This window comes from Sinohyriopsis cumingii, chromosome 17 (genome assembly GCF_028554795.1).
Source record: "Sinohyriopsis cumingii isolate HCF-2022 chromosome 17, ASM2855479v2, whole genome shotgun sequence".
In the NCBI taxonomy this organism is placed as follows: Eukaryota; Metazoa; Mollusca; class Bivalvia; order Unionida; family Unionidae; genus Sinohyriopsis; species Sinohyriopsis cumingii.
This window is the reverse complement of record NC_142977.1, coordinates 9370018-9385438: the sequence shown is the minus strand read 5'-3', so window position 1 is coordinate 9385438 and position 15421 is coordinate 9370018. Positions and strand designations below refer to the sequence as shown.

Below are 15421 nucleotides of genomic sequence, written 5' to 3'. Positions count from 1 at the left end.
GTTTAACGCCATTTTTCAGCATATGATCGGCTATACATAGTGGTCAGTATTAATGGGGGAGGAAGAGCCCGTAAAGAACAAGAAAAAAAACCCCACACTGACCCACGGCAAGATTTCGCATATACACATGTTGGTCGAACCGAGACTTGAACTCATGCGGACAGAGGGTATCTGTGAGTGATCTGAGAGCCGTAGACCACGTGGCCAGCCAGAGCCCCGATAAATGTATAGATTGACTCGATCACATAGATACCCTGGATATTAAAATGACTGAGAAACATAACAAATTTAGCACAAAAGGCTTTTAGTTCTTAAGTTATAAAAAATTCGTTTAATATTTCGTATTAAATCATACAATTTAAAACTTACCCTTTCTATAACTGAAAATAGTAAAATATTTGAAAATATTAAAATAACTTGAAAAGATTATGGTTGGTGTCTACTGTGAGTTTAAGTATACTAAGATTACCCAGGATGCATCAGTCTTAATTCCGAATCAATTACTACGTGTCGGGCTGTCTGATGTGAATCATCTCTTGCCGTGGCAAGATTCTTAAACCATCATTAATTTTCTTTATCTTTTTTTGAAAAAAGAAATAATTCAGAACACCGCTAACTATTGCCAAGAATTAACCACATAAACCCATCATTTAATAACATTACAGCATGTAGCCAGATTACATTGGGAGCCCCGAGTGGCCGAATGGTCTAAAGCGCTCTCCGTTACGGATCACTGTCGTCTCACCTCTGTCTGCGTGGGTTCGGGTCTAGGATTCGGCCAATGTAAGTATGTGAGAATGCTTGCCAGTAACTTCTCGAGGGTCGGTGGTTCTTCCCGGAGTTTTCCCGGGTTCTTCCTCCACCATTAATACTGGTCGCCATGCATAGCCTATCGTGTGCTGAAAAATGGCGTTAAACCCCACAACAACAACAACCAGATTACATTGCATTTTGTGTGGGGATGCACGATGGGAACCTGTTAATTAGTATGTTTCAAGAATTTCATTTAAATTTAAAGCAACTAAATTTATGGCAGGTGATAATATTCTAATGATGCAAATAATTTACTCCAAGCATTGTACATTGTTACGTGTTTTGGCTCTCACAAAAAGTAACAAGAAAAAAGTGAAGACAACAAGCTTTGTAAAATTTAACAAATAATTTATTTCCCTAGAAAAACAAGGTAAAAGTGAGAAAAAGAACTTACTGTTTTACGAATCAAATCCAAAATAATCCAAGAATTAAAAAATAGAAGTTCCACTATTAAAAGGTCCTAAATGAAGCTGAGTTCGAACCCCGATGAAATCCAATATAGAAGCGACGACGTCTGTTGCAACCTTCAAAGTGTTGTTGTGTCTCAACAGTTCATTGTTGAATCACAGAGAAAATTAATCCAGTTTTGAATTCCGAATCAATTTCAATGAATGTCTTTGTCCAAGAACTCTGTATGAGTACTTATATATTTCCAGGGAAAAGAATCACTTGTATTCCATAAAATAAAATTTTAACTCAAACTGTTCACAACAAAACATCTTTAAGTGTCAATGGTTTAGAGCCCGAATGCCCAAATTATATACAGAAAACAGATATACACTAATTTAAGACGCAAAACAGATTCCCGTAAGAGGGTCACACGGTCACCCTTCCAGAACAAAATAGAAGCTTTTTACATGTCTAACATCACGTACTCGTAATATGACCTTAACTGAAATCCATGATTCTTACTCTGGGAAAGAATTTTTTTTTTTAGTTGTTTACTAGAACCCTTACTGGTTCTGAATCAAGGTCAGGAACTAGGTCAGCATTAGATACAGTGTTTTTATATCATTAGCTGTTTACGTCAGAAAAAATTTTTAAAAAAGAAACAGAACTGAACTCTATTCTAGGCAATGTCAAATCCAGTAAACAAAGTTATCTTATAATAGAATTTAATAACAAATAATTAAATTACATATACATAACAATATACTTATTTACTTTAATTATATCCGATGATAAAATATGATTAAAATATTTTAGTTGGAACCGGCTTAAATGTTTCAAGGGTACCTTATCTGAAACATGAGGATTTTAAAGAATGACTTCATTTAGACGATACAGTGTAATATGGAGAATCTTAACTCCTACCTCTATGTTCTTTCTATTGTTGATTATGAGATTTGCATCCTGGGAATGCTCGAATCCTTCTAAATACTTTATCAAAATAGTCAAAACCCTCACACCCAATAAGTATTAGGAAATCAGACGAGCTTTTTCTCAAGCCAGAGTTTCAATTACTTGTATTTGCGATATTCAAGCGAAATGAATACACGGATTTACGTCAACAAACACTACGTATGTATGTATGTATGTATGTATGTATGTATGTATGTATGTATGTATGTATGTATGTATGCATGTATGTATGTATGTATGTATGTATGTATGTATGTATGTATGTATGTATGTATGTATGTATGTATGTAAATTATATGAAACTATATAACATGAAGATATTATTGCAGCTTAATAAATGGCGACGTTCTAATATTGATTTGGCATTGAGTCATCAGAACGTTCACTTATTCCTATATTTAACGGCAAGAAATCACGAAAGAAACTTGAAGTAGAAAGACAAAATCAATCAAAAATCATTTTTGTCCAGGATACACGTAGAAAGTTTGCAGACTACCCACGTCTTTAGATATGTATCCAATTAGTGCATATCCATAAAATGATGCTTTTAGTTAGGTAATGACTTCCGGATCATGAAATCTTATTCTTGTTAGATATATTAAGTGGAATAAGTTAAGCTCCATTATACGTAACTCATTCGGAGGCAAAGTCTAATAAACAGCTTTAGCGGATGAACCTTTGCCAGTGCTTAGTGGGAATGGTTCCGGCAAGCAGCTGGTCCAGCAAACTTACAGTTATATCCATGAATGTTGAATTTGTTTTTACCGGTTTCGATTAATTTAGGTTTTGTCCGCGTTCTATTTTTTCTGCCATCTCTAGATGGGATGTTTTAAAAAGCCCTTGCCGGCGTTTTTATGTTGTCATCTTTCGAAACGGCAATGAATTATGTGAAATAAACTAGCCATCTTTCAGCTAGTTATATTTAATCACGTCGGCCGAAATCAGATATCGTATCGGTCACAAGATCATATCCTTCCATTTGGACAGTTGATTGAGATATACATTTGAGATATATATTACTTTGTGGCAGAAAGATGGTGGGCGTTCGGGTAGAGTAGACGTTAAAAAGCACCGGGAATATAGCCAAGCTTTTTCATTAGACAATATTCATTCTCTATTTGCTCAAGGACAATTAAAACAAGAGAATCATTTTGTTTGTGAACCTTTCCAACACCACATACAAATAACATCACATACATATGAGGCGCCGTAGCGGACAAAAGCTGGTCCATTGAGAAAGTTGCAGTTCAAATGTGATGTCGTATGTCGAGAAATTCAATATCACGTGTTGGATCAAATTGCATGTCCTTAAAGGTCCATTTTCTAGATCAAGATTTTATATGTTATATGTTGAATTATACAGTGCTGGTTGAAAAGTATATTTCTTATGTCCACGTTTTACAGTGTATAGTTTGAATAACACAGCGGTGGTTGAAATTTCAATATCATATGTCGAGAATCCCTAATTCACACGTTGTATGCAACTGTTTGTGATGAAAGTTCCATTTCATATGACAAGTATTTAGATTTCATCTGTTGAATTTCACAGCGATGAGAAGCAGCCTTCTTGTTTAAAAATAACGCTCTCCGTTCACGAGAGCGACCTCTAGCGAATAAATTCATAGTAATTCTTGACCTGAGAATGACAACTTTCAAACTGTAAATGCATGAAATGTAATGGCGCCTCATAATTGAATACACGAATGATGTATCTTAATACTCGATATTATTTTGAATTCTTAAAGTGGACGTTGTGTAATGTTACTTTTAACACCAACACATCATTACACCATATAAAAATAACAATTCTGACAAGCACAATAAAATGTCCAATTCACGCTGTGTAATTCAACAGATACAATCTCAAAACTCAACATACGAAATCAATGTAGTTCAACATATAAAATTGAAACTCTCCACGTATGACATTAAAATTTCAAGAGCCACCGTGTAATTCAGAAGATACAATCTAAAAACTCGACATTGGACATCGAATTTTCAACCAGTGCTGTGTAATTCAACAGATGAAATCTAAATACTCAACATATGAAATGGAACTTTCAACATAAACTCTTTAAAAAAAAAGGTAAATTAACAATTCTCGACGTATGACGTTCAAATTTCAACCACCGCCGTGTAATTCAAACGACACAATCTAAAACCTCGAATTAGAAAATATAACTTTCAACCATTACTGAGTAATTTAACAGATACAATCTAATATCTTGACCTAGAAAATGGAACTTTAAGGACAATAATTTTTTTTTAATACAACACGGTAAATTGGAATTCTGGATATATGACATTAAAATTTCAACGGCAACGTTCTGATTGGATCAGCTTTAGTCCGCTATGGCGCCTCATACTTACACATTACTTTTACCTGTCGACAGTTTTGAGAAATTACCCCAATCATCGCGTTGTCATGTGTCTTTAAACAACGTTATGGTTAGCAATATGTCCAATCCCCACCCCCACCCCACCCCATCTCTCTTTGCAACTTATTATGTATATCGGGTCATTTCTGATCCGGATTGGCTGTTTTATTATCATGTTTTATCTGCGACCTCTGTTTGGTCAATGAAACGTCTTTTCATAGGGTGAGCCTCTTATAGTGTCCGACCACATGTGTGTTCCTGGCGACAGCCTGATATAGTGCCCTCAACAGCGGGCCATAGGAAACGCATAGTCATGGCGAGAGCCAGTTATAGCACCCTACAACGACGGGGGCGTAGAACATGTGTATTCATGGCAAGAGCCTGTTAAAGTGCCCTCTACTAGAGAATTTATCTTACGGCCCATAAATCCTGCCTGCGGTCCTGATTGAATATGTCGAGGACCATAATGGTACAAGCTTATTCGCACAAGTACAGTTAAATTTAAATTTGGTCTCCTGTCAATCATAAAAACTTCATAAGTAAGTATAAATCCTGCTTACAATCAAACCTCAGCCACTTTCTTGATTTGGACCATTTAACAAGTGTGATCAATATCCAGCTATACTTAGTTTCACTGTTGGTGCGTTTAGACAGTCTGATGCAAGATCACCTTATTAATATGCATGGATCTCACCCCTTAACAAACGTCACAGAGTTCATGATGGTGTAAGTCCACATTCCATGTTTGATCAAAATAGGACCAGAAATATTGGTGGATCTTGCTTATTATAAAACTCATCCGGAATGCTTCATCAAAATCGGATCAGAACTACGGTCTCCATTGAGGTGGTAACAAGTTTAGCAACCAGACTCGAAATCTCCCCCATTAACATTTCAGGATCGCGCTCATTAGCAAACGTTTCTCGAGATCTTGATGTGGTAAACCTATATCCCTCGTCCTATGTTAGACCATCCCATTAGTATGTGTAGATCATGTCCATTGTCAGATACTCCATGGTCATGATGTTAAAAGGGCTCACGTTCCAGGTTTGATCATATTCCGATCAAAAACTGGCTCACAGAGAGTTAACCAGTTCAGGTGGATTTCACTCATTATCTGACTTTCGGAGCTCTTGATGACAAAAGCCCACATTTCAAGTTTGATCAAAATTTGATCATACGTATGTTCTTATGAGTGACAACAAGCAATTTGCTGACAGACAACCGGGTGAACAAATCAAAAGACCCTTGAAGAGATAGACGCTCTAGTGATCGAAAATAATTTCCAGGAAAAAAAAATTAAAAAAAACGATTTCAAGATAAGATCATCCTTTTAATTGCCAAATGTTGAAACCATCTATGGTATTTTCATCAGCGATAACAATATTTTCAAATTAGCTGCTTTGGTGGACATGCTAGATTTTAAACTAGCACCAGTTTCATTTAGGACCATGTAGACAACATTGGGTGAAAACCCCATGCCAATATGACCTCCATTCAGGAGGAGTAGTGAAAGCAAGATATTAACGACAGTTCTAGCGGCAGCCATATTGGATGAACGATGAGCACCATTTTATTTTGTGCAAATTAGGTAACATAAGAAGTCTATTAGTGAAAACTGCATGTTAATACATCATCCATTTGGAAGGAGCAAAGATAACAGTGTATTCAAGATGGCCGCCACAGTTGGCATCACTGTGATCTGGATCAACTAGACACCACAAAATGTCTTTTGATCAAAACCACATGTCAAAATTACTTTCCATTTAAGAGGATGAGCGAAAACAAGGTGTTCAGGATGGCACCAAGGTGGTCATATTGGACGTCATTTTAGACGTCATATTGGACGTCATTTGAGCGGCATTTTAACTCAGGACCAACGATTCATTATAAGAAGTTTTATCTTGAAAATTATGTCTATGTTGATATAACTTTCCGAATAGCATCACGATAACAAGATTTTAAAGACCGTAGCAATGGTGGTCACATCGGATAATATATTAGCATCATTTCCGTTTAGGACCAACTAGAGATCATAAGAAGTCTTCTGGTAAAAACAAAATGTCGATATGACCATCCGTCTAGGAGAAGGCACGATGGGAGGTCAAGTCGGCCCAGTTTTTGTTATTATTTTACAACGAACTAGACATCATGAGTCTTTCAATGACCCCATTCTGATATGACCATTCATTCAGGAGAACTAGTGATAGCAAGATTTTCAAGATGGCCATCGTGGTAACCATTTCCATAGTAACAAGATTTCAAGATGGCCATCATGGTAACCATTTCCATGGTAACAAGATTTTAAAGATGGCCACTAAAGCGGCCACTAAAATTACCATATAGGATGTTGTATTGGCGCCATTTTCATTCAAGACAGACTAGGCATCTTTCAGTAAAAATGATGATATGCCCATCCATTTAGAAGGAAATCTTCAAGACATCAGATTGGTACCATTTTTATTTAATGTCAGTTAGGCATCTTAAGAAGTATCTTGTTGAAAAATCAATGTCATTGCGTTTTTCCCTTCAAGACGAGCGATAACAAGATTTTCAAGATGACTGCTTGGTGGCCATAATGGATGTGATATGGGCACCATTTTCAGTTAAGACCATTTGGATATCATACGAAGTCTTTCAGTGGAAATGCCATGTTTATATGATCATCCCTTCAGGAGTAGTAGCACTAACAAGATTTTCAAAACTGTATGTCCAAACTGCGTCATTTACACTTAGATCTAGTTAGATCATATGATAAATCTATGTGAAGTTTCATGGCTATTCTCCAAGAAGTTTAGGTTTGGTAGCGATAACGGACGGAACCATTCCATAAGCTTCCCTGAGAGAGAGAGAGAGAGAGAGAGAGAGAGAGAGAGAGAGCTGTCACTATGTCTCTGGCAAGCTGGCGAAGATAACATTGTCTTTAGCTGATGTGGGAAAATATGGTTCATTTTTAGCGAATTACCTATCAGCAGAGAACAACGAAGTGCTCACGATCAGCGTCACTCTAATCATTACTCTAAAACGTTCGGTCAAACTCCAACAACAGCTACGGTTCGGCAGGCTGTATTACTTTACCTTATCCTTTCTGACAAATGAATGACGAGCTTAATGGTACAACTTTTATTTTTTGCATAATGAAACTGAGTTTGGCTTATAAATCGTGAATTAAATTCATTTAATGTGCTTTCTTGACGTGTAACCATGGAGAAAATAAATACTTGAGCTTAGCAAAAAAAGTTTCGTCCTTATGCGAATGTATGTGACCGGGAACCAGAGTTTAGCGAAGATCTCACACAGCCACGCGAGAGTTTTTTTTGAGCGAGATTACAGTCAAATCCTGTATTGAAAGGAAATCGATATAACACATTTAATATTTACGTTAAAGAGCATTTTTGTGATGAAATAAATCAAAGATAATTAGTGCTTCGGCCAAAATATTCCATCAAAGTTTTCAAATTAGTACCTAGATTTTCGACCCACCACTTAGAATTTACCCTGCATTTTGTAAAATAAAAAGGATACTTTCCTCGTACACCATCTATTTTATTTGATGGTACTACGAACACTGCTGATGAAGGATGTAGTTTTTAATCTTTTTTCTTTATTTAACGTCAATAGTCAGTTGCAAATAGGACACCTTGCATACAAAAGGACACTTGTTGTCTTTACTCGAGCAGGTGCATAGTACTTTCTTTCCAAGAGGATTGGTTTACAATGCTGTGTGATAAAATAAAGACTTAGAGACGTAGTCGTATATAGTATACGACATAAGACTTCGGGGATGTACAGTCATATATGATAGTAAGAATTCAGAGACGAACAGTCACATATAGTATATGACAATAATACTACACAAACGTACAGTCACAAATGATATACATAATAAGACTTAGAGACGCACAGTCATACATAGTATACAATGCTAGTCTTCAGAGAGGAACAGTCATACATGATAATAAGACTTCAGAAACGTACAGTACTATATGATAATAAGACTTCAGAGAAGTACAGTCCTATATGATATTAAAACTTCAGAGAAGTACAGTCCTATATGATAATACGACTTCATAGACGTACAATCCTATATGATAATAAGACTTCAGAAACGTACAGTCATATATCGTATATAGATGGAAATTGTTTTCATACAGTCATGCTTGATACACTAAACACGTGCAGTCTTGTGATACCTTCTGAACCACACATTAATTCGACCATAAGAAATATGGAAACAGGCGGACATAGAAAGACATAAGCTGAAAAACAAAGTGAGTAATATAAAATATCCAAGCAGAGAGAGAGGGAGGGAGAGGCATATAACAGGAAGACCCTTTATGTCTCTTTCAGTCGCGGAATTAATCCAGAACACACACATACACATGCCTTTAATTTGCAAACTTTTGTCATGGGTAAGCTATTGCCATATGAACTCCAATCGGTATGCAGAGAGAGAGAGAGAGAGAGAGAGAGAGAGAGAGAGAGAGAGAGAGAGAGATGTATCAAGCTTTAACGTAACATCAACACTTTACTGTCTATATCTTGCCTATTAAAAATAAAGTTCTACAAATGGAAATAAAAAAGTAGTAAGTATTGCCAAATACTGGAAAAACCCTTTCAAACGAAGGTCAGCATGAAGTGTGTGTGTGTGTGTGTGTGTGTGTGTGTGTGTGTGTGTGTGTGATTTGGAATTTTAACGTACCTTTAACAATTTTTCAGTCATATCGCTACGATGTCTGCAATGTGCAAGTTTTTAGTGATGTCTATCACTGGGGCATCATGACGCAGACATGTAGCATGATGTCCCACCCAGTCACATTATCCTGACACCAGGCCGACCAGTCCTAACACTAACCTCTTAATGCTGAGCGCTAAGCGAGGCAGCTGTTAGTACCATTTTTGTAAGTCTTTGGTATGACTCGGCCGGGTATCGAACCCACTACGTACCTCATCCGAGGCGGACGCTCTAACCACTTGGCCACCGGAGCGGTCCTCAGATATGTATATAGAATAATAATAATAATAATAATGATAATAATAATAATAATAATAATAATAAACGTGTATAAAGCCTTTAAAATTCTAGCAACTCTTACAATGGAACAAGTAACAAGTTTTCTCGCCTGCAACTTATTTCTGTGTGTGTGTGTGTGTGTGTGTGTGTGTGTGTGTGTGTGTTAGATAGAGAGAGAGGGACAGAGACAGAGAGAGAGAGACAGACAGAGAGACAGACAGAGAGACAGACAGAGACAGAGTTTACCTTTAATATCTACAAGCGCTAGAGCCAATAACAGCAAGAGTGATAACGCACTATAAATGTTACAATCCATAGTTGTGTGCATCTTTGCAGTAGTCACTTTTCTCCTCTCTCTTCTTAGTACTTAACGGCATTTGTTGACGATGCTAATTATGAAAGTTCCCCCGTTCTGTATACGTAGCTGATTGATAGAATCCGCACGAGTCTGGGGATCAAGTTACAAAACATCATACTGCGGAGTTTATCTTGGGGAATGCTAAAGAACATTAGCTGGTATGGTTTGCATATCCATGGAGGACGCACATCATTTCCTTTTTTTTAAGTTACTTAAGATACACATAACAGTTTTCGCTGAAGTCTTCAAAGCCATTTATTATCAATCTAAAAACCGCGTAGTTTTTGATGGATAGATTAGCACATTGGTGTGTTTTGATTGGCAGAACACTTCCTATCTATTCGTTGTAAAGGTAGGCCGTTAATTTATTTTCTAGAGTAGTACAAGAAGTCTAGTTCCTAGGCCAGTAGGCCTAGTTTTTAAATCCAATTTCTTTTTGGTTGCGCTATTGAAACATTGGGTATATATAAATTATTTTAACGAACATTTCGAATAACATTCTACTTTTTACCTTAAATTCTCGACTTTGAATAATATGTTCCAAACATATAAATTTATTTTAAAAAATGACTAAACATTCCATTTGAAAGCATTTTCATCCAAATGCCAAATCTTTACTATTTTACTTAATTTTTGTTAGTTCCCAAGATCGATTTTATGACATATTTTACTGAAAACTCTAGGCCACTGGTCATCAGAATTGTTAACTCCGATTCTCCACTGGTCATCATAATTGTAATGAAAACCCTTGACCACAGGTCACCAAAAGTTCACCGAAAACGGAAGGTCATTGTATATCAATTTCAACGAAAAGTCGAGACCACTAAGCACTAAATTTTATGAAGTTATTAGAAGCAACATACATTATAAAAATATAAATGCGTCGCCTTGCGATACAAGGTCCCAGAAAGTGGATGAAACGGCGTAAAGAGAGGAGTCTTTGTATCCTCTTAATTGCTGTTTTAAATTTCATTATGCATTAAGCACACATGTAAGTATTAATCGGGCTTAAAAACGGGTCGTTGAATTCCAACCAAGAATATATCTTTACTAATGAACACACCACTCCGGTGGCCTAGTGGTTAGAGCGTCCGTCTTGGATGTGGGAGGTCGTGGGTTCGAACCCCGACCGAGTCATAAAAAAGACTTTAAAAATGGTACTAACAGCTGCCTCGCTTGACGTTCAGCATTAAGAGGTTAGTGTTAGGACTGGTCGGCCTAGTATCAGGAATAATGTGACTGGATTGGACATCATGCTACATGTCTGTGGCATTATGCCCCAGTGCTAGACATCACTATAAACTGCCACAAAGCAGACATAGTAGCGATATGACTGAAATATTCTTAAAGCTACGTTAAAAATCCAACACACACACACACACACACACACACACACACACACACACACATTTGCGAATGAAAACAATCTAAGGTAGATAACTCCTTTCAACCTTGGAAACAGCCATGAGACAAGTTGTCTCATTAGACATGAGATGATTATTTTGTACACTTTATTTTTGGACCTGATGGCGTACAGCACTTTCATAAACCCAATATGTATCATTTACTAATATGTAAGCATGAATTATTAGTCAGCATATTCAATGACCATGCACTTTTAGACATAATACACCTATTGAATGACCCGGAACTGATTATTAAGATACTTACATCTAACAGTTGGTAACCTTGACCTTAAATTTTATTTCTCAGACCCGTTGTTAATACATGTATATACCAATGTTATCTGGAGATATATACACCTATAGACCAATGTCATCTGGAGATAAATAAATGTATAGACCAATGCTATCTGGAGATAAATAAATGTATAGACCAATGTTATCTGGAGATAAATAAATGTATAGACCAATGTTAACTGGAGATCAACAGATGTATAGACTAATGTTATCTGGAAATCAATACACGGCGTATAAATGAAGATATGCATAAACCTATAAAATTAAATTGTATAGATGTACGACCAGAGAACGCACGTACCTATATATAATTTATAAATAATACTTAATTTTTATACGAACTAATTTATTTTCTTGACAATTACTTATGTACGTGTCACTGATAAATATAGTTGTTTATCGCAGCTAGAGGTTTTAGCAAAAGGGAAGCTAAGATCAATCCTCATTTAGACTTGAAATGATAGTAATAGCAACAGACTGGAAGTTATAACATCAATCGGTTTAAACGTCAAATTGTAAACCAAAGGTTCGCATATCGAACCTCCATTTTCTACTAACATATATTGAATATACGCGTACCACCTTATTACCAAAAGCTTCCCGCACAAAGGCATATCAAAACACCTCAGTAAAAATTTGAAAGAAAATACAGTGAAAGAAAAACTTAATACAGTAATACTGCCAGTGTATTGTGTATTGTAAAGCATGACGCAGAATATCGTGTATGCAAACAATAAAGCTCATACGGCTATTGTATGAAAAAACATAACACTTAAGTCCGTAAAAGCCACCCCCCCCCCCCCCATAAAAATAAATACATACTGCCGAAGACGCTAATGAAACGTGACACAGGATTTGGAATTTGCAAAGAACTGAGCACAATTTCGACCACGGGCAGCATGAAAAAGATACGCAAACGGATGCGGCTTCCTCCCTGTGGGTGGTAAGTGGCTTGTTTGAAATGCACTGCTCACAGAGGACAGGCTTTTAGATAATCTAATGGGCTTTTGTACAATTTTATGATAGATCTATCTAATATCCATACAATTAACGTGATGTTTTGGTGCACGACTACATAAAATATTGATAAGGATATAAACATTATATAATAAATACATAAAACCCAGAAGTCTAATTCTTGGGGCAAATTAAGCTGGACAAAAATGGGATAGTGAGGCAAGGGCGAAGACCAAAAAGTACTCAGAACTTAAAGATTGGTTGGTGAAAAGTCTACTTCCACATTACACAAGGAGGACAAGCAAGGTACAAATATGGAGGAGTTGATGGTGGTCACTTCAATACCAGCTCCAGGAAGACATGACTGGTATGCAGCCTTACCAGCTCCAGTCAGACATGCCTGATATGAATTCGTACCAGCTCCATGCAGACTTGACTGATATGCAGTCATACCAGCTCCAGGCACACATGACTGATATGCAGTCTTACCAGCTCCAGGCAGACATGACTGATATGCAGTCTTACCAATTCCAGGTAGACATGACTGATATGCAGTCTTACCAATTCCAGACAGACATGACTGATATGCAGTCTTACCAGCTCCAGGCAGACATGACTGATATGCAGTCTTACCAGCTCGAGATAGACATGACTGATATGCAGTCTTACCAGCTCGAGAGAGACATGACTGATATGCAGTCTTACCAGCTCGAGAGAGACATGACTGATACGCAGTCTTACCAGCTCCAGGCAGACATGCCTGATATACAGTCATACCAGGCAACCATATCAGATATTTAATACTGGTCATAAATACATGCTGGCAGTGATATGTGTCTTCTCGTAATACACATGTGCTAAGAAAGTATAAACAAAAGTTGAAAGTGAAATACACGGTGCTTTTTAGGAAATATTTTATGAGAGCAAACCCCAAAAAGATAAAGTTAGATGAAAGAAAGGAATTATATAACTCAAAGGTCAAATAAGTATTGGAGATGAAAGATATCGAATACTTTTTTTTACTTACACAGACAATAAAAGCCATTGTGAAATGCTTAATCCAACAGTTACTACTAACTTCTAAAGGTACTGAACTTTAGATGAAACCAGAAGTAGTGTAGATAAAAAATATTATCATATCACATATATTTAGATATGTCACTAATTGAATCCAGTAGTCTAAATTATTCGTTACCTGATTTTGGTTATTTACAACAGATGTCTATATAACATCGAATATAAAATGGACCAGAAAATCGGTATCTGTTTTTCGTAAAGGTAATCTTATTATATTTACTGAAGAGATTGCTACTTTCATGGAAGTAATTTTACGAGACCCATAGGTATATTAACTGAACGAATTAAAGGGAGACCATATTTTAAGAGACCCATAGGTATATTAACTGAACGAATTAAAGGGAGAGCATATTTTACGAAGCGGAGTTAAATCTATACAATAATAATGTCTTCAAGACTGGGTTCATTTTTAAACTAAGAAAACAAATCAAAAATAATGTGCAGCTAAAATGTTAAGGATTTAGACGATTTTTTTAACAAAAGAAAATGTTGCAGCAGTTATATATAAAAATGTCTATTATGTAAATGAAACTAATTATACTTGATTTGTACAGAAGAATTAAGTCTCTTTACGAGATACAAACTACAAACAATATGAACAATTCTGATGTATGTATGTATGTATGTATGTATGTATGTATGTATGTATGTATGTATGTATGTATAATTATTGGAGATGAATTTTTTTTTAAACAAAAACTTACAAAAATCCAGTGGTCTGGAGTTTTCAGTAAATAAAAGTTTGATGAGCAGTGGCCACCTTTTTCTAAAATGTTCATTGAAAAACTCTTGGCTATTAATAAAAATCAGTAAAATAGTTACGATTTTAACACTAAATATTATAAACATGATCGATAATGCTTTAAAATGTGATTTTTGTCAAATGTTTAAAAATGTGTTTTGAAAATAGGGTACAATGTTAAGAAGGTAAGTATTTAAAAAAGTATTTTAGATAAAGTTTTCAAATTTCAACGAACGCAAGCAAAATATGAGTCAAAGAAAAGAAGGTAGATGGTTCAAATCCTCGACTTCTTTGACTAATGTCCGGGAGACAATCAAATTTGAAAGGGTCTATAATGGGTCTAAAGCAGACACTAAAATATTCAACAATCTCTCTGGGTCCAAACCTGACCCTAAAGTGTTCTATAATTTCCTTAGGTCTAGATCAGTCCCTAAATTATTCAATAATATCTCTGGTTCTAAATCAGTTCCTAAAAGGTTCAATAATCTCTCTGGGTCTCAGTCAGACTCTAAAATGTCTCTGTGTCTAACGCAGGTCCTAAAATGTTCAATAAAAGCAAATTCGTGTAAAATAGTATCAATTCCTCCAATTTAGCATGTTTTAATGGAAGCTCTATTTTGTGCGTCCACAGCTGATTTACAAACGAACAGAGACCCATACATACATACATACATACATACATACATACACACATACATACTTACTTACTAGACCGCTCCGGTGGCTTAGTGGGCAGAGCGTCCGCCTCGGATGCGGGAGGTCGTGGGTTGGATCCCCGGTCGAGTCATACCAAAAACTTACAAAAATCGTACTAACAGCTGCCTCGCTTAGCGCTCACCATTAAGAGGTTAGTGCTAGGACTAGTTGGCCTGGTGTCATGATAATGTGACGGTGGGAAATCATGCTACATGTCTGCGGCATGATGCCCCAGTGCTAGACATCACTATAAACTGTCACACTGCATACATCATAGCGATATGTCTGAAAAATTGTTAAAACTACGTTAAAAATCCAAATCAC

At 36.3% G+C, this 15421-nt stretch overlaps 1 protein-coding gene across 4 annotated transcripts in view; it reads right to left on the bottom strand.

The window, feature by feature from the left end:
- Positions 1 to 10167, bottom strand: part of LOC149777723 (protein lev-9-like) — a 95860-nt gene extending 85693 nt beyond the window's left edge. For 2 of the 4 annotated variants that reach the window (XR_016415448.1, XM_089938770.1), the window contains exon 1: positions 9814 to 10167. Coding sequence is in view for 3 of the 4 variants with exons in the window: in XM_089938770.1 (XP_089794896.1) it covers positions 9814 to 9895 (82 nt within the window). In the remaining variant the exon portion in view is untranslated. The remainder of the gene's footprint in view (positions 1 to 9813) is intronic. The other 2 variants (XM_089938772.1, XM_089938771.1) reach the window with 2 other exon arrangements.
- Between the last annotated feature and the right edge of the window lie 5254 nt (positions 10168 to 15421).